The sequence below is a fragment of the Neovison vison genome, chromosome 3, assembly GCF_020171115.1.
Source record: "Neovison vison isolate M4711 chromosome 3, ASM_NN_V1, whole genome shotgun sequence".
In the NCBI taxonomy this organism is placed as follows: Eukaryota; Metazoa; Chordata; class Mammalia; order Carnivora; family Mustelidae; genus Neogale; species Neogale vison.
The window spans coordinates 132,270,564-132,294,653 of record NC_058093.1 but is presented as its reverse complement, the minus strand read 5'-3'; the positions used below and the strand labels follow the sequence as shown (position 1 = coordinate 132,294,653).

Genomic DNA, 24,090 nt, shown 5'->3' with positions numbered 1-24,090 from the left:
TCTCAGAAACATGGTTGATACTTTTAAATGAAAAAATCATAGAAAAGATAATTTTTAGGATACCTATATTTGTGGGGCACAAGTTTCAAAAAGTAAATTTTCCCAACAGCAAATAGGCTTGCGTGTTATCTTGTGAGCTTATTTATCCAAACCTAATTCACAGAAAAACTGACCAGCTAGTCTGGAAGAAAGACTAAACCCTCTCTATTAAAAATGATGTTACACAGTCACTATCATAAAAGAGGTTGATGACAGTCAAAAGGCTAGGAAAAATTTGTAGTTGTTACTTAGTAGTTATTCCTAGACCTTTATATGATTTTTCAGGTTTTATGATCTATTACAGTATATGTCAGCTTTCCAAATATTGTGAATGTTGTTTCCTCATTTGAAATAACTATTTATTTTCATTCCTAATTGAGCTTTGTCCCCAGTTGTTTAAAAAAAAAAAAAATCATCCTCTCTAAAACCTGAATTTACTCCTGTTCCTCTGCTTTCCCTTAGCTCAACCTCTGAAATTTCAGCAGATGCTTTTTTCTGCATAGTGTGATTTTCTGGTGTCCATGCTGTTATTTTATTACTTATTACAAGTGCCTGCTTGCTTTTTATCTCTTCACCTAGACAATAATCACCTTCAGGGCTGAGACACCTTCCATTACCTGAGTCTGACTCAGTGAGAAGTGGTCAAAAGACACTTCGAAGGGACTTAATAAGGGCAGGTAAATGATTTAGGTCAAGGAAAGGAGAGTTGCAGGAGGATCCCAACCCCTTGCTTTTGGTCTATTTTCCATTGTTCTGGCTCCACCTCCCAACCCCCTCCCCTCCTCATATAGATGGCTTTTGCTGATTCTACATATAGCCTTGGTTACACAAAAAGGCATTAAGTCCCAAAGAAGAAGAAAAGTGGGTTGTCAGCTATTTGGTCATGGGAAGGATTTGCACAGGTCAGGCTCCTAGCTCCAAAGATTTCAAAAATGCCATATGTTAGGGGAGAGGAGGAATGCATTAACCAACTTCAAGTCACCAAATTAGTGGAAAATTATATAAGATGGAATGTTTCCAAGAGTATCTTATTTGCATAAAAAGTAAAGAGCATTGTATGCATTTTAGACTTAAAATCACAAGTTTAAGTTCTATTTTAATATTGACAGAGTTTGGGAAGTATCTAATTCACCCCCGTCTCAAGGGTAAGTAATGAAATACACAGAGCAAGGAGTGAGTAGGCTTTTTAATTCTTCCTCAGATAGGGATGCCGATGAGACAAATTAAGAGGTGAAAGCTCATTTTGTGCTTCAGGTAGTTTCATTAAGAATGCTCCTAACAAAAGCTCTTTGTGATTTAAAATTAAAGGAGATGGCATAATTGCTGTGATTCTTTCAATGAAGCAATCTTTGCTCTTTACATATTTTTAACAGCTTTATGGTGATATAATTCACGGGCTATACAACTCATCCACTTAGAGCACAGTTCAGCGGCCACTGTATTCACAAACTTGTGTTGCCATCACTACAATCAGCTTTAAAATATTTCATCAGTCCGAAAAGAAACCTCTCTCCATTAGCATGGCCCTCCAAGCACCACGGGTTGAGGTAATCACTAATCCAATTGAACACTGTAGAATTGCCAATTCTGGAAATTTCCCATAAATGGAATTTTGACTGGCTTCTTCCACTTTATGTTGGGTTTTTAATGCATTTCTGTATTCTGCTATCTCAGCCACTATTTCTGCCACAACTCAATAAAGACATAAACATTATGCTGATCTTTTTTTATGGAAACCTCATTTAAAAAAAATTAAAAGGTCTAATTATCCAAAATACACAGAGAACTTTTAAAACCCAACAGTAAGAACAGAAGCAGCCTGATTTAAAAGTGGGCCAAGAACTTAGACACCTCACTAAAGAAGATACACAAATGACAAACAGACATATGGAAAGATGCTCCACATACTATATCATGAGGAAAATGAACATTAAAACAAGAATGAGATACCACTGCATACCTGTGAGAACAGCCAATATCCATAAGACTGGCAACACTGAATGCTGCCAAGGATGTGGAACAACAAGAACTCTCAATCATTGCTGGAAAGGAATTGCTGGAAAGGAAAGCAGAATGGTGACCCTAGTTAGCAATGCTGTGCTGTATACTCACAAGTTGCTATAAGAATAGAGCTTTAAGATTTTCACAAGGACAACAATAACAGCAACGTGATAATTGTATGCGGTGAAGGGTGTATTAACTAACTTCACTGTGGTAAACCTTTCACGATGTAGGAGTATCAAATCATCACATTGTATACCTTAAACTTACACAGTGTTGTAGGTCAATTGTGTCTAAGATGGACAACATTTTTCTAAGAAGATCTTTACAGGAGCCTGGGTGGCCCAGTCATTTAAGTGTCTGACACTTGGGTTTGGCTCAGGTTGTGATCTCAAGGTCATGAGATCAGGTTGTGCATCAGGCTTGCACTCAGTGTGGAGCCTGCTTAAGTTTCTCTCTCCCTCTGCCCTCTCCACCCTAGTTCTCTTCTCTCCTCTCGATCCAATAAATCTTTTATTTTTTTTTAAGATTTTTTTTAAATTTTTTTTTATTTTTTATAAACATATATTTTTATCCCCAGGGGTACAGGTCTTTTTTGAAGATTTTTTAAAAGACATTTGATAGTTGTAAATGATGGGGGAAAAAAGACCTTTTTTTCACTACTGGCTTTGAATTTGATTTTGATATGTGTTGAGATAATCTTTATATATCTTTGCCCTTGAGATTGTGGAATTTCTTGAATCTGTGTATCTAGGGTTTTTTTTTTTAATTTGGAAACTTTTTGATCATTATTTTCTAAAAATATTTGTCCCCAACCCTTTCTCAGGGACTCCAATTACATCCAGTCACTTGAAGTTGTCTTGGAGCTTGCTAATTAGCACCCATTGTAGTGCTATTGTGGTGAGCTAATGGAAATATAGCAGAGGGCTTTGAGAGAGGAAGTTTGGTTTGGGCTATATCCAGCACCTTGATTGCTCCTGAGTTTTCAGATGGTCTTCTCTATGATTAGGTTAGTAGGGTTTGCTGAATGGTGCAATGGAAGGTAGGTCTCTACCCTCCCATAGAGATTGGGCAAAGAGTGCTACCTCCTTCATGGGTACATTTCAAAGAGATGGTTCCCAGCCCCTAGAGAAAGTCATGCCTGGGTCACAAAGGTGGCAGAAGGCTGGGAGAAGGTTTATACTTCAAAGAGGTTGAGAAGGAATTTATAGTTGCTGGGTGTTATTGTCAAAAGAAACATGAAGAAAATGAAAATTAAAGAGCATGTCATCACAAATAAACCTGTCTAAATTTTAATCAAGCTGAGGGGAACATTAAGGCCTTCTTGGTCATTTTTAATTCTATCTTTTTTATTATTTTTGAGCAAGTTTCAATTGATTGATTTTGCTGCTCGTTATGGGTCATGTGTTTGTATTTGTTTGCATGGCATGTAATTTTTTATTGGCCTGCTGTTATTGGGAATTTTATCTTGTTGAATGGGTGGTGAATATTTTTATAGTTAAAAAAATATTTTTGAGCTTTTTTCTGTGACCTAGTTCTATTACTTGGAGACATTTTTATCTTTTTTTGCTGTGAAGCTTTTAAGCCTGGTTAGGTGAGAGCAGAGTAGCATTGAGTCTATGGTTATTTTTCCTACTGAGTCCAGAGGCAAAACCATTCTGAGTACGTCACCTAATGGGCCATGAATTGTGAGGTTTATCTCGAGCAGTTGGAATTAAGAATTCTTATTGCTGGTCTTTTATCAGTTGTAGGGATTATTTCTTTTAATCCTTTTGGGGGTAACTTTTCTCAAAGTTATGCTCAGGTCACCACCCTGGTGAGTACTAGGAAGACCTCCAGGGTTCTCCCTGTGCTCAAGACCCTTCTGGAACTCTTGCCCACGCTGAGCCTCAGCCCGCCTCGTTCCCTGCTTCACCTCAACTCAGGGAGACCACATTGCTTTTCCTTCCTAATCTATGAGCTGAACATTCCCCCCAGGCAGTAAATGAGCAATGTGGGGGCTATTTTTCTTTGTTTTCCATGTCTCCAGAATTGCCTGATAACCAGTGTTTTTATAACAGTTGTTTGCTCTATTTTTCTTGCTATTTTAATAGTTTCAGATTGCCAGATTTGGTTTCTGCTACTCCATCCTGATCTGTAGCCGCTATTGTTTTGACCATATATTAGAAGTATGGTTTTCCATTCTGTTTCCCTTACATGTGGCTTTTGAAAAAAAGTGGTTAGTTTTTAGTTAGAATGTGTTTTACATAGGTTTTGTGAATGTTTTGGTTAGTCATGATAACTTGTTTTTGTTTTTTATTTTTCCTTAAAGATTTATTTTTTGACAGACAGAGATCACAAGTAGGCAGAGAGGCAGATGGGGGGTGGGGGGGAGGCAGGCTTCCCGCTGAACAGAGAGCCCCATGTGGGGCTCGATCCCAGGACCCTGGGATCATGACCTGAGCTGAAGGCAGAGGCTTCAACCCACTGAGTCACGTAGGCACCCCATGATAACTTGTTTTAAAATAATATTTGTCTTAAATATATTTTCTTCTTTTCTGGATTAAAAAAAATACAGAAGTTACTACCTTATTTTAGGTAACATTTTATTTTTTTACATAATTTCTAACCTGTTTATCATTCTTCCTTTTTCTAATTTATCAAGGTATATAATTTTGATCTCTCCCTTTCACATAATATTCACACTGGAAAATTACATAGAATAAACTCTAGCTTATCCTACTCCTTTTATGAAAAGCAGAATAATTTGAGTCCTAAAAGTCTGGTTGTCCAAGGCCAGAGAAAAGCTTTAGTCAGACCAGATTATAACACAGTCTTCTTGATGTTTTTCTAGTAGTCTTTTGACTACTCTGCTGTTGCTGTTTTATAAAAATGGTAGAAATTTTATTAGGAGTCTGTGACCAAGCAATACAACTTTTGTTGTTGTTGTGATTTAGTACCTAAAGTTGTTAGAAATGGATAAATCAAAAGTTAAGAGGGGAAAAAAGCAATATCTTTAGATTCAACGTGGAATAAAGGAAAGTGATTGATTTCCCTGTTCATCAGTCATCGTGCAAAATAACTTCTTTCTATTGGTAAAAAAGTTTGTATAAACCTCTCTTGACAAACATCCACACAAAGAACTGCACCCCATTGTATTCTCTTATTAGTGTTTTTTTTTTATCTAAAATACATACTAGTTAACTTCTTGACAAAATACAAATTAAATTTCTCAGATGAACATTCTCTGCAAGTCATGATTAATCCTCCATTGACCAGTGTGATCCTCTTTGATAACCTTGTGGATAAATCTGTTAAGAACAAGAAATTATTCTTTGAGACTCTAATTGGCTTTCCCCTGGCCTTTGAGTGATTCTGTGGACAGAAATCAGCTATCAGTAAAACGTATAACCTTGGATTATTGAGGCAACTACTGAGCCTGCACTTGAATAAAGCTGGAAGTCGGATAGTATAACAGTGGTCTTCAGAATGCACACTTTCCACTGGACAGAGTAGAAATGTGTTATTTTTCATACTCCTAATTTCTAATCTTATGACTTGATTAACTCTTAGACAAACACCATTCGTATTCATCTGCACCCCCACAACCACATACAGAAGATAAAAGTCACCTGCTATAACATGTATATTATGTGTTTTCTATATGAAAATCTAATCATGTCTTTAATAGATACAGATTCTGAACCTGAATTACTAACAGAACAAAGACTATAGATTAATAGATCCTATACTTTCAGATAAGCCAGAATTGGGCAGTTTTCCAAGTATGCTCATGCACAGGTATAAGAGATTTTACAAGCAGGAGGACCATTATTTTTTAAGCTTTTTATAATAGAAAATATCAACTGTATACAAAAACAAATACTATCATGAACCCCAATTTTCCCATCAGCTATATTTAATAATGATTGTCTCTTGGCTGATCATTTTTAACCATACCAAATCCATCCACATTACAGCCTTGGATTATTCTATCTGGGCCTATTTCTGTATGTATCTCAAAATGTAAGGACTATTATTAAACATAAAAATACCATTTTGAAACCTAAAATAATGACATTAATTTGCTAATATCAAATATATGGTGATAAAATTTCCAATTTTATTTTCATAGTTTACTTATTTGAATAAAAATCAAATAAAGATTAGGCATTCTAATTGGATGTCTTTTTTAAAATTTATTTTATTAACATATAAATATTATTTGCCCCAGGGGTACAGGTCTGTGACTCATCAGGCTTACACATTTCACAGCACTCACCATAGCACATACCCTCCCCTTGTGCATAACCCAGCCACTCTCTCCTTCCCCCCTCCCCCCAGCAACCCTCTGTTTTGTGAGATTAAGAGTCTCTTATAGTATGTCTCCCTCCCGATCCAATCTTGTTTCATTTTCTCCTTCCCTACCATCCACAATCCCCTGCCCTGCCTCTCAAATTTTTCATATCAGAGGGATCATATGATAATTGTCTTTCTCTGATTGACTTCTTTATTATTCTCTGATTAACTCGGCATAATACCCTCTAGTTCCATCCACGTCATTGCAAATGGCAAGATTTCATTTATTTTGATGGCTGCATAGTATTCCATTGTGTGTGTGTGTGTGTGTGTGTGTGTGTGTGTATACCACATCTTCATCCATCCATCTGTTGATGGACATCTGGTTCTTTCCATAGTTTGGCTATTGTAGACATTGCTGCTATAAACATTCGGGCACACATGCCCCTTCAGATCACTACATTTGTATCTTTGGGGTAAATACACAGTAGTGTGATTCCTGGGACGTAGAGTAGCTCTATTTTCAACTTTCTGTGGAGCCTCCATGCTGTTTTCCAGAGTGGCTGCACCAGCTTGCATTCCCACCAACAGTGTAGGAGGGTTCCCCTTTCTCACATCCTCGCAAACATCTATTGTTTCCTGACTTGTTAATTTTAGCTTTTCTGATTAGTGTGAGGTGGTATCTCACTGTGGGTTTGATTTTTATTTCCCTGATGCTAAGTGAGGTAGAGCACTTTTAGCCACCTGGATGTCTTTGCAAAAATGTCTGTTCCTGTCTTCTTCCCATTTCTTGATTGGATTATTTGTTCTTGGGTGTTGAGTTTGATAAGTTCTTTATAGATTTTGGATACTAGCCCTTTATCTCATATGTCATTTGCAAATATCTTCTCCCATTCTGTCCGTTGTCTTTTGGTTTTGTTGACTGTTTCCTTTGCTGTGCAAAAGCTTTTGATCTTGGTGAAGTCCTGGTAGTTAATTTTTGTGTTTGCTCCTCAAACATCACCTTTGGTGATGTTTCTAGGAAGAAACTGCTGCATGAGGTTAAAAACGTTGCTGCCTGTGTTCTCCTCAAGGATTTTGATGGATTCCTGTCTCACATTGAGGTCTTTCATCCATTTTGAGTCTATTTTTGTGTGTGGTGTAAGGAAATGGTCCAGTTTCATTCTTCTGCATGTGGCTGTCCAATTTTCCCAGCATCATTTGTTGAAGAGACTGTCTTTTTTGCCATTGGACATTCTTTCCTGCTTTGTCAAAGATTAGTTGACCATAGAGTTGAAGGTCTATTTCTGGGCTCTCTATTCTGTTCCATTGATCTTTGTGTCTGTTTTTGTGCCAGTACCATACAGTCTTGATGATTATAGCTTTGTAATAGAGCTTGAAGGCTGGAATTGTGATGCCACCAACTTTGGCTTTTTTTTTTCAACATTCCTCTGGCTATTTGGGGTATTTTCTGGTTCCATATAGATTTTAGGATTATTTGTTCCATTTCCTTGAAAAAATCAGTGGTATTTTGATAGGGATTGCATTAAATATGTAGGTTGCTTTAGGTATCATAGACATTTTCACAATATTTAATCTTCCAATCCATGAGCATGGGGAGTTTGTCCATTTCTTTGTGTCTTCCTCAATTTCTTTCATGAGTACTTTATAGTTTTCTGAGTACAGATTCTTTGCCTTTTTGGTTAGGTTTATTCCTAGGTATCTTATGGATTTGGGTTCAATTATATATTGGATTGATCCTTAATTTCTCATTCTTCTGTCTTGCTGTTGATGTATAGAAATGCAACTGATTTTTGTGCATTGATTTTATAACCCAACACTTTACTGAATTTCTGTATGAGTTCTTGCAGTTTTGAAGTGGAGCCTTTTGGGTTTTCCACATAAATGATACTATATGATACATAAAGTATCATAACATCTGCAAAGAGTGAGAGTTTGACTTCTTTGCCAATTCAGATGCCTTTAATTTCTTTTTATTTTCTGATTGCTGAGGCTAGGACTCCAAGTACTATGTTAAATAGCAGTGGTGAGGGACGCCTGGGTGGCTCAGTTGGTTGGACGACTGCCTTCGGCTCAGGGCGTGATCCTGGAGTCCCGGGATCGAGTCCCGCATCAGGCTCCCAGCTCCATGGGGAGTCTGCTTCGCTCTCTGACCTTCTCCTCGCTCGTGCTCTCTCTCACTGTCTCTCTCTCTCAAATAAATAAATAAAATCTTTTAAAAAAAAAAAAAAAGAATGCCAGTTCTTTAAAAATAAATAAATAAATAAATAAATAAATAAATAAATAAATAGCAGTGGTGATCATGCACATCCCTGCCATGTTCCTGACCTTAGGGGAAAAGCTCTTAGTTTTTCCTCATTGAGAATGATATTCACTGTGGGTTTTTCATAGATGGCTTTGAGGATATTGAGGTATGGACCCTCTGTCCCTACACTTTGAAGAGTTTTGATCAAGAAAGGATGTTTTACTTTTTCAAATGCTTTTTCAGCATCTATTGAAAGTATCATATGGTTCTTGTTCTTTCTTCTATTAATGTATTGTACACATTGATTGATACGTGGATGTTGAACCAATCTTGCAGCTCCGGAATAAATCCTACTTGGTCATGGTGAATAATCCTTTTAATGTACTGTTGGATCCTATTGGCTAGTATTTTGGTGAGACTTTTTGCATCTGTGTTCATCAAGGATATTGGTCTGTAATTCTCCTTTTTGATGGGGTCTTTGTCTGGTTTTGGGATCAAGGTAATGCCAGCATCATAAAATGAGTTTGGAAGGTTTTCCTTCCATTTCTGTTTTTGAACAGTTTCAGGAAGAGTGGGTATTAATTCTTCTTTAAATATTTGGTAGGCTTCCCCTGGGAAGTCATCTGGCCCTGGACTCTTATTTGTTGGGAGATTTTTGATGACTGCTTCAATCTTCTTACTGGTTATGGGTCTGTTCAGGTTTTTTTGTTTTGTTCTGGTTCAGTTTTGGTAGTTTATATGTCTCTAAGAATGCATCCATTTCTTTCAGATTGTCAAATTTGCTGATGTATAGTTGCTCATAATATGGTCTTATAATTATTTGTATTTATTTGGTGTTGGCTGTGAACTCTTCTCTTCTATTCATGATTTTATTAATTTGGGTCCTTTCTCTTTTCTTTTTGATAAGTCTGGCCAGGGGTTTCTCAATCTTATTAATTCTTTCAAAGAGTCAGCTCTTAGTTTTGTTTATTTGTTCTACTATTCTTTTGGTTTCTATTTCATTGATTTCTACTCTGGTTTTTATTATTTCTCTTCTGCTGGATTTGGGCTTTCTTTGCTGTTCTTTCTCCAGGTCCTTTAGGTATAGGGTTAGGTTGTGTACTTGAGACCTTTCTTGTTTCTAAAAAAGTCTTGTATCGCTATATACTTTCCTCTCAGGACTGCCTTTGCTCTGTCCCAAAGATTTTGAACAGTTGTGTTTTCATTTTCATTTGTTTCCATGAATTTTTTCAATTCTTCTTTAATTTCCAGATTGCCCCATTCATTCCTTAGTAGGATACTCTTTAGCCTCCATGTATTTGGGTTTTTTCCAACTTTCCTCTTGTGATTGAGTTCTAGCTTCGGAGCATTGTGGTCTGAAAATATGCAGGGAATGATCCCAATCTTATAGTTGGTTGAGACCTAATTTGTGACCGAGGATGTGATCTATTCTGGAGAATGTTCCATGTGCCCTAGAGAAGAATGTGTATTCTGTTGCTTTGGGATGGAATGTTCTAAATATGTCTGTGATGTCCATTGGGTCCAGTGTGGGCGTACTGAGGTGTGAGGCCTCAGTACCTTTATTTAAAGCCTTTATTTCCTTGTTGATCTTTTGCTTAGATGATCTGTCCATTTCAATGAGGGGGGATGTTAAAGTCCCCTACTATTATTGTATTATTGTCAATGCGTTTCTTTGATTTTGTTATTAATTGGTTTATGTAGTTGGCTGCTCCCATGTTAGGGGCATAGATATTTAAAATTGTTAGATCTTCTTGTTGGATAGAGCCTTTAAGTATGATATAGTGTCCTTCTTCATCTCTTATTATAGTCTTTGGCTTAAAATCTAATTGATCTGATACAAGGATTGCCACCCCAGCTTTCTTCTAATGTCCATTAGCATGGTAAATTGTTTTCCACTCCCTCACTTTAAATCTGGAGGTGTCTTTGGGTCTTCAATGAGTTTCTTGTAAACAACATATTGATGGGTTTGGGTTTTCCATTCTGATACCCTCTGTCTTTTAATTGGGGCATTTAGCTTATTTACATTCACGGTAACTCTTGAAAGATACTAGTTTAGTGCCATTGTATTGCCCGTAAGGTGACTGTTGCTGCATATTGTCTTTGTTCCTTTCTGGTCTACTACTCTTAGTTTCTCTCTTTGCTTAGAGGACCCCTTTCAATATTTCCTGTGGGGCTGGTTTGGTGTTTGCAAATTCTTTTAATTTTTGTTTGTCCTGGAAACTTTTTATCCCTCCTTCTATTTTAATGACAGGCTAGCTGGATATAGTGTTCTTGCCTGCATATTTTTCTCATTCAATGCTCTCAATATATCATGCCAACCATTTCTGTACTGCCAGGTGTCTGTGGATAGGTCTGCTGCCAATCTAGTATTTCTACCATTGTATGTTACAGACCTCTATTCCCAAGCTGCTTTCAGGATTTTCTCTTTATTACTAAGACTTGTAAGTTTTACTATTAGATGACGGGGTATGGACCTATTTTTATTGATTTTGAGGGTGTTTCTCTGAGCCTCCCTAATTTCGATGCTTGTTCCCTTTGCCTTATTAGAGAAATTCTCTACAATAATTTGCTCCAGTATACCTTCTGCCCCTCTCTCTCTTTCTTCTTCTTCTGGGATCCCAATTATTCTAATAATGTTTCATCTTATGGTATCATTTATCTCTCGAATTTCCCCTTATGGTCCAGTAGTAGCTTGTCTCTCTTTCACTCAGTTTCTTTATTATCCATTATTTGTTCTTCTCTATCACTAATTCTCTCTTCTGACTTATTTATCCTAGCAGTAAGAGCCTCCATTTTTTATTGCACCTCATTAATAGCTTTTTTGATTTCAACTTGGTTAGATTTTAGTTCTTTTATTTCTCCAGGAAGGGATTCTCTAATATCCTCCATGCCTTTTCAAGCCCAGCTAGCACCTTAATAATCTTCATTCTGAACTCTAGTTCTTACATATTACCAATGTTCGTATTGATTAGATCCCTAGCCATTGGTATTTCCTCTTGTTCTTTGTTTGTGGTGAGTTTTTCCACCTTGTTATTTTATCCAGATAAGAATGTATGAGTGAGAGAATAAAATACAAAAAGGGTGGCAAATACCCCAGAAAAATATACACAAGCCAAATCAGAAGTGACCTGATACTGAGGGGAGAAGAAGGGGGGAAATATATATATATATATATATATATATATATATATATATATATATTAGACTATTGACTAGAACAAAGCCACCCACTTGATTTGGGGTGTATTCTGGTCTGTTAGAATAAACTACATCCCAAAATCTTAAAGATAGAAAAACATATATATACAAAAATAAGGATAAACATAATGAAGGGATGGAATATGACTGTAAAGATGAAATTAAAAAAGATTCTAAAAAAGGAACTGATAAGTTGGTTGGAAAAGAAAAAAGAAAAAAAGAAACGGGGAGAGAATGTGATCAGGCTGCAGACTAGAACAGAGCCATGCACTAGATTTAGGGTGTATTTTGAAATTGTATCACAAATTTTTAAAGAAAAAAAAAACTGTATGTATACAAAAAATAAGATAGCTACAATGAAGGGATATTATATGACTATAACAATGAAAATTTTAAAAGATTTTTTTAAAATAGATATTGTTAAGATAGAATAGTTAAAAAATGTTAAAAGAGGAAAGTGGAAAAGTTAAAAAAGTAGAACAAGAAAAAAAATAAAATTAAAAACATTTAACTTTGCAAGGCTAAAGGATAATGAGAAAAAAGCCATGAATTCTATGTATTGCTTTCTCATAGCTCTGGAGATCTATAGTTCTCATTGATTGGTGTCCCATCCATCCCAGCTTTTTGGCTGGATGTTCTTGCTGATCTTCTGGGGAGGGGCCTGTTGCCATGATTCTGAAATGTCTTTGCCTGAGGTGGAATCGCACTGGCCAGGCTCAGTAATCTGCTTGGGTTCCCACTAGGTAGCTTTTGTTCCCTGAATGCTTTCCATACATTTTTGGAGGATGAAAATGAAGATGGCGGCCTCCCAATCTCTGGCCCAGAGGAGCCGAGAGCTTGAGGCCTCACACCTCAGTACGCCCTCAGAGAAAAGCAGTCAATCATTCCTGTCTCCATGGTCTCCAGCCACACTCAGTGCTCACCTGGCCTGTGACTGAGCATTTCTATCTCTGGCGCATGACCCCATTTGGTGTCTCCAAACCCAGTAGACTTATGTTGCATTCTCCCATGCTGCTCCTCCTGGGATAGGAATGAGGGGGTCTCTCCAGATCTGCCATTTATAGGATCCCTGCTCAAAGAGCAGTGGTCCAACTGTGCCTTGGATCATAGTTTAAGGTAACCCCGAGCTGAGTGCTCACTTCTTGGCTTCGTCTCTGGAGTTGGTTTCCCTGCTCTGATACCTGGGAGCTCTGCCACACTCAGACATCCCCTGGTCTTTCTGTGACCCTGCGGGTCCTGAGACCACACTGTCCTCATGAGGGCTCCACCTCCACTTAGCCTCTGGAGCAATGTCCCTCAGTGGATTAGACTTCTGAAAGTTCCAATTCTGTGCACCACTGCTCCACCACTTGCCAGGAGGTGGCTCCTCCCACAACAATCTATCTTCCCGTCGTTTTGGATTCACTTCTCTGCATGTCCTACCTTCCAGAAAGTGGTCAATTCTCTGTTCCTAGAATTGCTGCTCTCCTTCTCTTTGATCTCCTGTTGAGTTTGTAGGTGTTTGATAACTATCTAGCTGAACTCTTGGGACCTAGTGATAGCTCAGTCTCCTACTCCTCTGCCATCTTGTATCCTCCAACCTAATTGGATGTCTTTTTAAGTGCATTTTAATAAGTAGGTTTTCTCTTTATGCAACTTTCTCCTTTTGTCCTTCTTAAAATTTGCTTTTTTAAAAAAATAGGTTATTTATCCTTTGGATTCTATTCTGAATTTTATAGATTGCATTTATACATTGTATGGTTTGATATGTTACTCTGTATTCTGTATTTCCTATTAAATCTTTGTTTGATCAGAAGGTATGATTTGATTCAGTTTCAAGACTGTTCTCCTAGATAATGTGTTCTTCATTAGGAAGCACATGGTATTTGTTTGTTTCTTGGTGGTGCTGATGATGCTCATTCCATTAATTAGGAGTTGCAAAATCATATTCTAATTGTATTATTTCTTCTGAAGTTATTATTTGGAACTTTTTATTTTTTTAAGATTTTGTTTAGTTTTTTTTTTTTGCATTCATATCTTGTAATTTTTTTTTCCAATTTATTTATTTTCAGAAAAACAGTATTCATTATTTTTTCACCACACCTAGTGCTCCATGCAAGCCATGCCCTCTATAATACCCACCACCTGGAACCCCAACCTCCCACCCCTCTGCCATTTCAAACCCCTCAGATTGTTTTTCAGAGTCAATAGTCTCTCATGGTTCACCACCCCTTCCAATTTACCCAAAAGCACATACCCTCCCCAATGTCCATAGCCCTACCCTCCTTCTCCCAACCCCCCCTCCCCCCAGCAACCCACAGTTTGTTTCGTGAGATTAAGAGTCACTTATGGTTTGTCTCCCTCCCTATCCCATCTTGTTTCATGGAAGATTTTGTTTAGTTTTTTGAGACAGAGAAAGCAAGCACAAGTCGGGGGAGTGGCAGGCAGAAAGAATGGGAGAAGCAGGCTCTCTACTGAGGAGGGCTCAAGACATGGACGCCTAACCAACTGAGTCACCCAGGCACTCCTTTCTGGATCATTTAAATGAAAAGAACTTCCTCTCTTGTAGACCTGGCTGGTGTACCAGCCTGACTGGCTCTATCGGTAGAGCATGCAATTCTTGATCTTGGGGTTGTGAGTTTGAGCACCACATTGGGTTAGAGATTACTTAAAAAAAAATATATATATATATATATATATATATATATATAAATATAAAAATATATAAAATAATATATATAAAATATAAAATATATATATATTTTAAGTAATCTCTAACCCAATGTATATATTAAATATATAAATATATATTTATAAATATATATATTTTAAGTAATCTCTATATTATATATATACGTGTGTGTGTGTGTGTGTGTGTGTGTGTATATATATATATATATTTTTTTTTTTTAAGTAATCTCTAACCCAATGTGGTGCTCAAACTCACAACCCCAAGATCAAGAACTTCCTTCCATACAGTATTTTGTTCATTTAGACATAGTTGGGATACAGGGTAGGTTACTTTTCCTTTCTTTAAATGAATTGGATCACTAGCATTCCCCAGTATTAAATTAGGTTTCTAAAGTAGTATTATAAATTCATGAATTTAAACTTATTGGATGTTTTCCATAGTACCTGTACTTATCATCCTTATGATATTCAAAAGAGCAGGACATTTTTTATATTAGCAATTGCAAACATTCGATGAAATCGTAGTACTCTTTTGTAGTTTACTTACTCTGTGGTATGACAAGATATACACTCAAAGGCATGACTCATCTTCAGAGAGTCCTGGGTTCTCATAATAGGAAATATCTCAAGACCACAGTCTGCATGGATGAGTATGTTACTGCAATTATCACTATTTCAGGCCATTTTAGAGGAAAAATTGGGAAATTTATAAATATGCTAAATCTTTGTCACTCTACTCAGTCACAGTTTCTGATATCTTTTTTAATATTTTATCTTGATTACTTTTGGACTTTTAGCATCTTATTTCTTTTTACCTTATCTCTTAAGACATTATCTATTTCATTTACTTGCTCTTATGTTCCTTATAGTTTGTTCTGAAATACTTTTTCTTTTATTTCTAATCCTTTTCCTAGCACTATAACATTTCTGAGTTTCTCTAATTCTAGGGTGTGTTGCTCCTTCACATTATATATAATTTTACTATTTTTTGTTGAGGTCACAATGAAAAATTTGTCTTGTTTTCTTTTTCTCTAGTGGGCATGTATTTCTAGAATGTTCTTATTATCTATAGCATACTCTAGAATTAGCTATAGAATACTCTAGAATACTCATCCTGTATTCTATATTCTACTATATAGCATACTCTAGAATGTTCTTATTATCTATAGCATACTTTATAAGAGCATCATTCCTTTCTTCATTCTTTTGTTGTTATACTAACATAACATGATTCAACTATGATCCTTTTTGTTACTCACTCTTACACAGAAAGTGGAGGAAAAAGTGTTTTCTAGAGGTCACTACTCAGTCTTTGTGTAAAGTGCCCTAAATTTATGACCTTGTCTTGTCCTTTCCAAAACTCCCTGACTCTGTTCCCTAACTGATTTCTCTGGATCACTCTGCCTTTATTGCCTTTGTTCCTTTTCATATCGATTCCATTTTCATCATTTCCCACTTTAGTTCAGGGTGTTTTGTTTTGTTTTTTAAGATTTTGTTTATTTATTTGGGAGAGAGAGAAAGAGAGCAGGAGCAGAAAGAGAGAGAGAGAGAGAGAATCTCAAGCAGACTCCATGCTGAGCATGGAACCCAATGCAGGCTTGATCCCGTGACCCTGAGATCATGACCTGAGCTGAAATGAAGAGTCAGATGCTTAACCAGCTGAGCCACCCAGACACCTCTAGGATATGTTTTTAAAGGAAGTTTTATCTGTTTTGGTTTTTGAGAGTATACAGGATATAGATTGTTGCATTTCAGATTTCATTGTAGGCCTCTTGCCCTCTATGTGTAAAACTCCCTTAGTTTCATCTACTGTTTTCAAATCAACCTGACACATTTTCGGGGGAGGTGTACTGTCAGTTTGAGGTTCTCCTGTTCTCAGGGTATGTTGTTCCTTCCATTTAATTTTCTCAAACAGATGCTGGTATTCTGGAGTTCTTCAAGCTGAGTAGCTTGTCTTAGCATACCTGTTATCTTAGGATTTTAGGGAAAACTTCCCACCTCATTTTGCTATAGGCTTCCATGGGTTTTAATTTTGTTATTGTCATTGCTCTGCCTATTTTCATGCAGAGATTTGCGTACCCTAAAAGGACTACCACCACCACACCACTACCATCTTCCCACAGGTCCCCATGGGATAGTTAATGTGGGTTTCAACTTCAGATTCCCAAACTTTCATATGCAGCCTTCAGAAATCCATTTGCCTAAAGAAGTTTGTCCTATTCAACTGAGTTCTCTTTTCCCACATTACCCTCCATCCACTTTTCAAATGAAAGTCATGCTTGTCTCCCAACCCAGGTGTGGTTTTAGAACATTTTGCCAGTGGGGAAAATGCAGAAGTACCAAACATAGAGATATTTTGGAATATTTGTTTTGAGAAACCAGCTAATCAGTGGATCACAAAACTTTTGTCATTTCAAGTGGTTTTCTCATTTCTTTTTCATAAAAATACTGGAATGGGACCTAATGGATTTGTCAGTTTACAGATAATAAAAAAATTAATTTTGTTATAAGATCAGAAGTAGCTTTGTCATTTATTTAGAAGGATATTAAAAAACAACACAAGCAATGCCTTTGCTATAACAAAACATCTTCTGTATATATTAGCATGTGATCAACTTTCTCAGTGCCTACGTTTAAAAAAGAATAGAGAAAACTGATGATAATTCTTATTTCATTCTATCAATAAGTAATTTCATCCATGGATACACAAACTAATTGAAAAAATGTATCTATCTATCTCATTAAGAAATGCATTTCCAGCAAATGATTAGTTTATATTTAATAATTACTTTTCACAATATGTGCTGTCTTGTCTTATTTTTAAGCAACCATGTACCCATAATAATTGTAGAGATAATTCAATCCAAAGAAACTTTTTAACATTTGGAATCTTACAGCCACAACATACACATACAAATTTTATATATGCATTTTTATTGCATGTTATTGAGTAAAAACATTTCAAATATAAACATGTTACAGTATGATGACCTGGGGAAGGTGAAATAGAAATAAAAATTCAAGAAATAAAATTATTACAATTTTTTGAATAGATGATAGCATTACAGTTCTGTGGGTTTTAGATGTTAACATTCTGTAAGATATGATGCAACCATTTTATTTAAAATATTTAAAATTCAGCAGGAAATTCATTTTTGTATCTAAATCAATATACTATTTAGTCCAGTCTTTAAAAAAAGTAAAGGATACATTAGCATGAGAGCAAAACAGTTTAAATACCACTAAGATTAGCTATTTAGTGCTTTATTTTGACTTAAAGAATAGAAGAAAATTTTCTATGAGCATAGTTAAACGTTGTTTTATTCTTTACTACCATTCTTTAAGATTGAGGGAGGGAATTAGGTGAAGATTAGTTTAAATAATTTTGGCTAAAATTTTTGCAGTCATGTTGAATTTTGGAGGCTTCTCCATGCACTTTGAGTTATTAAAATCATCTGGAACCTTTACCTTGTTGTTAGCTATCCCTGGGTCCACTGCATTTAGGTCATTTTCTATTTGGGCACATTTCCACCTTTCCTCACTTTTCGTAAGAATATGGTATCACCACCAGAACCTACCCAATTGCTAAAAACTTGGTCTTAGACTGTACTATTTGATATTCAATACTTATTCCAAAGCCAAATTATAAATGTATGCATCAACATGAGGGCAATGGGAGAAGCCATTGCATTGTGTTAACCAGCATCAGTTTGATTACATCACTGAAAAAAATGACTCAACTTTCAGTGTGAAGAAGAGATTTTGGGGGTACAGGTGATGAGGAAAGTTCTATGAGTCTGTTGGTAATCCAGAGAGAAACAACCTAAATTTGGTTGGGGGATGTGGAGAGTTGAGAAATATACACGTGAAAAACATTGTGATGCTTGGTGATTCAGTGAATGTTGGAAATGTACAAGGATACTAGGGTGTTAGAGAGAAGAGGTTTTGGATTTCTGACCTTATCTGTGGAGTTGCCTTCCACCAAAGAAGGCACATCATGAGGAAGAGAAACTTGAGGGGAAATGATCATGTATTCAAAACTGAGTATACTGAGCTTGAGGTAGGAGTGTTTGGTGGGATTTGGAATTTATGAGTGTAAGAAAGAAATGTGAACAATGAACCATGAGATGGTGGTGGAAACTTCGGAGTGAAGGGGATCCTGCCCTACCCCCACCCCCCGTGTTGGTATACTGAATGAAACAAAAGACGGTTTGGAGGATTAGTACAAGTAAGGCAGACAGAGAAAGGGAAACTGCAGAGAAAGAAAACCTTTCCTCCCATAAGCCAGAAGAAAAGAGTGCTTGAGCAAAGGCATTGTTAACAGGAATCAGATTCTGTCATGGATTCATGTTAAGGACAAGGTTGAATATTGTGTGTTGGGAAATATTGGGAATGGGTGTAGCAAAAGCCAATGTAGGAATGAGTGAAAGGGGAGCATGGGGAAAATGTGAATGTGAGCAACTCTTCCAAGGCACTTGAGAGTGAGAGCAAACAGAGCTGGAGTGGAAACCTCCAAACGGGAAAAGAGGTGTTTTTTCCAAAGGTGGGGGAGAGAGAGAGAAAGAAAAGGAGAGGATCTGCTCTACTTGATCTCTCATACTTTGCTTTACAACCTAAATGGAAACTATCAGGCAACTAAGTGTTGATGAGGGAGAAACCAAGAGATCTTGAAAACCCAGCAGGCGAACAGTTCGTAGAATGAATTAACCAAGTACCCCAAAGGTACCAAATCCTGACTACAAATGAAATGGTTAGTGTTTGACTCTAGGAGAAGGCTATTTTAAGTTCTTTAACAAGAGGAAAGAAGGAAAGATTTGTATAGATGGTTGAAAATTTGTAGATTATGTTACAAGAAGTTGAAGATCCTTCCATCTATAGCTTTCCTGTTTTTCCATGAATGAAGCTGCAAGATCATTTGTTGAGAGTTATGGGAGAAATTATGGGTTTAGTGTCTGAGGAGATTGAATTTTGTTGTATTATTAATAACATTGACATAAATATTGAACACGATATTTCACAAAAGCCAGATCTTTGGGATAAGCAATAACTACCTAATCATTTTTGATTATTTTGAAGGGTAAAATGTGAGGCGAAATCAAAATAACAGGGTATGTTAGATTATATTTTTGTGCCATTTTTGAAATGAAATTTTCTTTTCCTACTTGATCTGAATAAGTAAGAAAATATTTTTATTTGTAAGTTGCACAATATTTTTGTTTTCCAGAACCATCTTCAAAAAGACTTTCATTCCATGCTAATTTGAATGTAGGAGAATAAATATTTACATATAGCATTGCTAATTTTCCAGAAGCAAATTATGGTAGATATTTCTGAAGTCAGAGATGTGAAAAGTTGCCTGGTTTAACCTTTCACAAATATTGCATTTGAAAAGAGAAATTTTAAAGAGGAATTTTGGAATTATATTATGATGCAATTTCAGAAAAAGAAGTCTTATAAGAGACTATACTCAAATTTAGCTATTAAATAAAAGGACCTGAACTTGGAAAATGCTTTCTAATGCTGATTCATTCACTTTCTCAGGTACCTTCTATTTCTGTCCCTTTCAATTTAAGTAATGTGATATATCACTTGTGGATGACATTCATAATTCTGCTAAAATAATCCTTAACATCTACACATCTATAGCTTTCAACCTTTCAGCTACTAATTAGATTTTAATTATAACTCCATTAATCTGAGCCTGAAGTTTAGTAGGGTAAGTAGCAAAATTAAGGTGATTTTGAGTCCAAAGTATAATTTTAAAATGATCAAAATAACTCAAATTTTCATAAGGAAAAGTATAGTTGTTTTATTAATCTGGCCATCAGAGTGGCTTTTTTTTTTTTCCTGTTACAGTGTTTTAAGTGCCTTCACTGTAGAATATTTATTGTATTTTATTGCTGTTTCCTGCCTGGAGTGTGTAGGAACAGTGAGAAGGCCAGAGTGACTAACAGAATAAGAGGTAGAGTAGGAGAAGAGGACTGAGGGGATCCAGGGCCAGGCAGATGGTAAGGACTTTGACTTACACTCTGAGTGGGTTGGAAAGCCACTGGAAAGATTTGAGCCTCAGAATTACATGATTTGATTTACTTTGAAAATGCTTTATTGACTGCTGTTTTGGGAAAGGGACTACAGAGCTACATGGAGAAGCAGAGATTGTGGCAGCGATTAAAATAACTGACGTGTGAGAACATGGTGGCCTTTGATCAAGGCAGTAGTAGTATAGGTAGAGAAATGGTTGGATTTACTATATATAGTTTGAAGGCAACACTGAATTATTTTGATTTTGGTTTGGATATGATGTGTCAGAGAAAGAAAGGAGTTAAAAATAAATCCAAAATCCTTGGTCTGATTAAAGGGAAGGATAGAGTTGATACTTAACTGAAATGGCAGAGATTGGCAGAGAAACAAGTTTAGGGGAATTCTTAATTTGTGTTTGCAATGCGTTAAACTTTAGATACCTATAAAAGTGACAAGGAGTTGGACATGTAGGTCCGAAGTTCAAAGGAGACCTACAAGATAGAACTAGACGTTTGGAGATTGTCAGAATTTCTATTAGTATGTGGTGCTGTGGTGCACATCATCTTTCCCAAAGGACTGAATGCATCAAGCAAACCGTTCCAAGAACTTCAAGACACTTTAACCTCTGACTCTATTTTCCAATGTTTCTAGTGAATTTTTCCAAACAAAAGGATTACTAGACACATTTTAAAATTTTTCCTTTATTGTTCTTTGAAATTTTGAAATTGTTCTGTCCTTAATTTATGGGTGCAATTCATTTTTTCCCAGTGATTATATTTTTAATAACATTTTCTTTCATATCTTAAGTTATACTATTTATCTCTGTCCTTTTTTCCCCCCTCTGTCAGACATTGTGATTTCAAATCTTGACTATTTTATTCGTGTTCTTGGTTTCTTTGCATATCCAAAGATCCTTGATTTTCCACTGTCAGTGAAAATGGAATTATTTTAGATAATTGGTGTGGATTTCCCATACTGTATGAAAAGTTATTTTCTTACCTCTTCTCTCCTTTGAGTGGTAACATTGATTGCAGTCCTGTTAACAGTGAGAGAACTTATTGATTGATCTAATTCCCTGAGAATTAATGGTCAAGATTTTAGAAGGAAAACTAAGGGCATTCAATTACCAGAATGAGTTGGGTTTTACTTTGGTGAACTCAAACCAAAACCTGATGCTTTGATTTCTTTGATTTTACTCTTGTAATTAATTATTTTCTTTAGCAAAGTGACTTTTAGTTTAGTTTATAGTTTAGTTTAGCCAGAGGTGAATGCCACATTGTCTATTTACATGAAGTAGGGTGAGACATGCATGGACAGACTTTGAACTTCGTAGCATTGCATCTGGTTCCACACTTGCTTTCCATGGCATTTTCTCCACGTTACTAACTCTGAGCAAGGAGCCTCTCTGTACTGGGCACATTGGCACCCTAATACCGTTGTAGTTCATTTTGAGCATGTGGCTCTACGTCTTTTGCCTTTCAGTAAACTATACAACAGCTTTTAGCTTTATAATTATAGGTGTAGCTAGCAGTTTGTAATTAAGAACTCAGGTAATGAATTTGACAAAAACATTCTTAAAATGTGCTCTTCCAGTTACTAGCTTTGCAAATTTGGGGAACTTGCTTAAGCCTAGTAAAAATACGGCTTATTTTTCTTTAAGGTAAAGATGGTACTACATACCTAACGCATAGGATTACTCTACCTTTAACTCAGGAAATACGTCTCAAGCCAGTTCCTAGAGACTATTACATACTCATTATTACTATTAACAATGATAATGTTATAAGTAATATCATTTTAATTATAAATAGGTAATATAATGTTTGCTTTTATTTTCTAATTTATTGTGGGATTCCTTACAAATTATATAAATTTTGAAAATATTTGCCTCCATATTTTAGGGAAAAATATGTTAACAAAACAAAATATTATATGTGTATGTATTAGGCATTTTGTAGGTTTATCAAATTTTGTGTTTCTGCTGAAAACTATAAGAACAATTGGGAGGAAAAATTACTGTGTGTTTCCAGGATTTTTCTCATGTTCCTCTGTTTCTTTTTTTAGAGTATTTTTTAGAGCAGTTTTTGATTCGCAGCAAAATTGAGAGGGAGATACATACATTTCCCCTGTGCTCCCTGTCTGCACTTAAACACAACCTTCTGTTATCAGTGTCCTCCACCAGGGTGATACACTTGTTACAAATGATGAGCCTACATTGACACATCAGTCCATAGTTTTCCTTAGAGTATATTCTTGGTGTTGTGCGTTCTCTGGGTTTAGACAAATGTATAGTGACATATATCCACCTGTGTTATACCAAATAGTTTCACTGCCCTGAAAATCTCTGTGTGCCACCTACTCATCCCTTCCTCCCCAAGAACCTGAAAAGCACTGATTTTATATTGTCTCCATGGTCTCACCTTTTCCAGAGTGTCAAAAATTAGTTATACAGTAAGTAACCTTTTCAGATTGGCTTCTTTCACTTACTAATATATATTTAAGTTTTCTCTGTGTCTTTTCATGACTTTTTAGTGCTGAATAATATTCCATTATCTGGATATGCCATAGTTTATTTATCCTGTTTTCCTACTAATTTATTGGCATCTTTTAAAAACATATTTTTACCAGTTCTAGCATTGTATAGATGATTTTTTTTCCCATTGCCCAAGTTCACCTCTATTATAATCTATAAACTCTTTGGTCTTTGTAAAAAATGGACATTAAGTAGGATTACGAAGAGTCCTGTATTATAAATATTCAAGACTATAAGATCAGTATTAATTAGATTTCTTTAAATTAATTTGGTCAGTTACCAGGATTCTGTGTGGTAACCAAGTTTTGTCCAGTTTTTTCAATTGGTGAGTTTGGATTTATGGAGATTGCTGATTTGTTTTCTAACAACCAAGAATTTTTCAAATATAAGAAATAAATGGTTTAACTACATTAATTACCTCAGCAATGATAAAGCCTGCCAGAATCCACATAAAAAAGAAACAAACAAAAAACTAAACTAAAAGCAAAATGAAAGACTAATATGAGTTATCCTGGAGCCAGACACTAGAGCATTATGTGACTATAATTTTAACTTCTCCTTTTTTTCAGTTTAACATTATTCCTGGTCAGCATGAAAATGAAATGGAAGAAATATCAGGAGATATAAAGGAAGAATCAAAATCTCAAAAGAGCAAGGATAGACTGATCTCTGAGTTAAGAGCTGAGGTAAGATATTAGATAAAGACTGTAACACCAAAGCATACCTGAAGGTTATTAGGTGATATACTATTTTAAGGAGTATAATAGAGGCATTGTTGGTTACTCTATGAAGAAGGATTCTGCCAAAAATAAAAAATAATAAATATAAGCAGTTTGTATTGGACTTAAAATGCTGTGGGATGATACTGACTCATCACTAGATTGGAATTACCTATTAATAAAGACAAAATATTTGATGAAAAAAACAACCTATAGCCAATACAATTCTAACTGTGAGTAAATAATTTTTAAAGGGTCAGTTGACTGCTGGATCTAATATGTTAGGTTATCATCAGGACAAATGTGTTACATGTAGTTTCTGGTGGAATTAACATGGCTGTTGGCAGCCACCAACAGTGAGAGACAAGGCAGGGTAACTTCACTGT

General features: G+C 35.9%; 1 protein-coding gene across 4 annotated transcripts in view; it reads left to right on the top strand.

The window, feature by feature from the left end:
* Positions 1–24,090, top strand: part of CCDC102B (coiled-coil domain containing 102B) — a 189,537-nt gene that overhangs the window by 119,634 nt on the left and 45,813 nt on the right. For all 4 annotated transcript variants that reach the window (XM_044242831.1, XM_044242830.1, XM_044242832.1 and 1 more), the window contains one exon: positions 23,555–23,671. In XM_044242831.1, the coding sequence (XP_044098766.1) occupies positions 23,555–23,671 (117 nt within the window). The remainder of the gene's footprint in view (positions 1–23,554; positions 23,672–24,090) is intronic.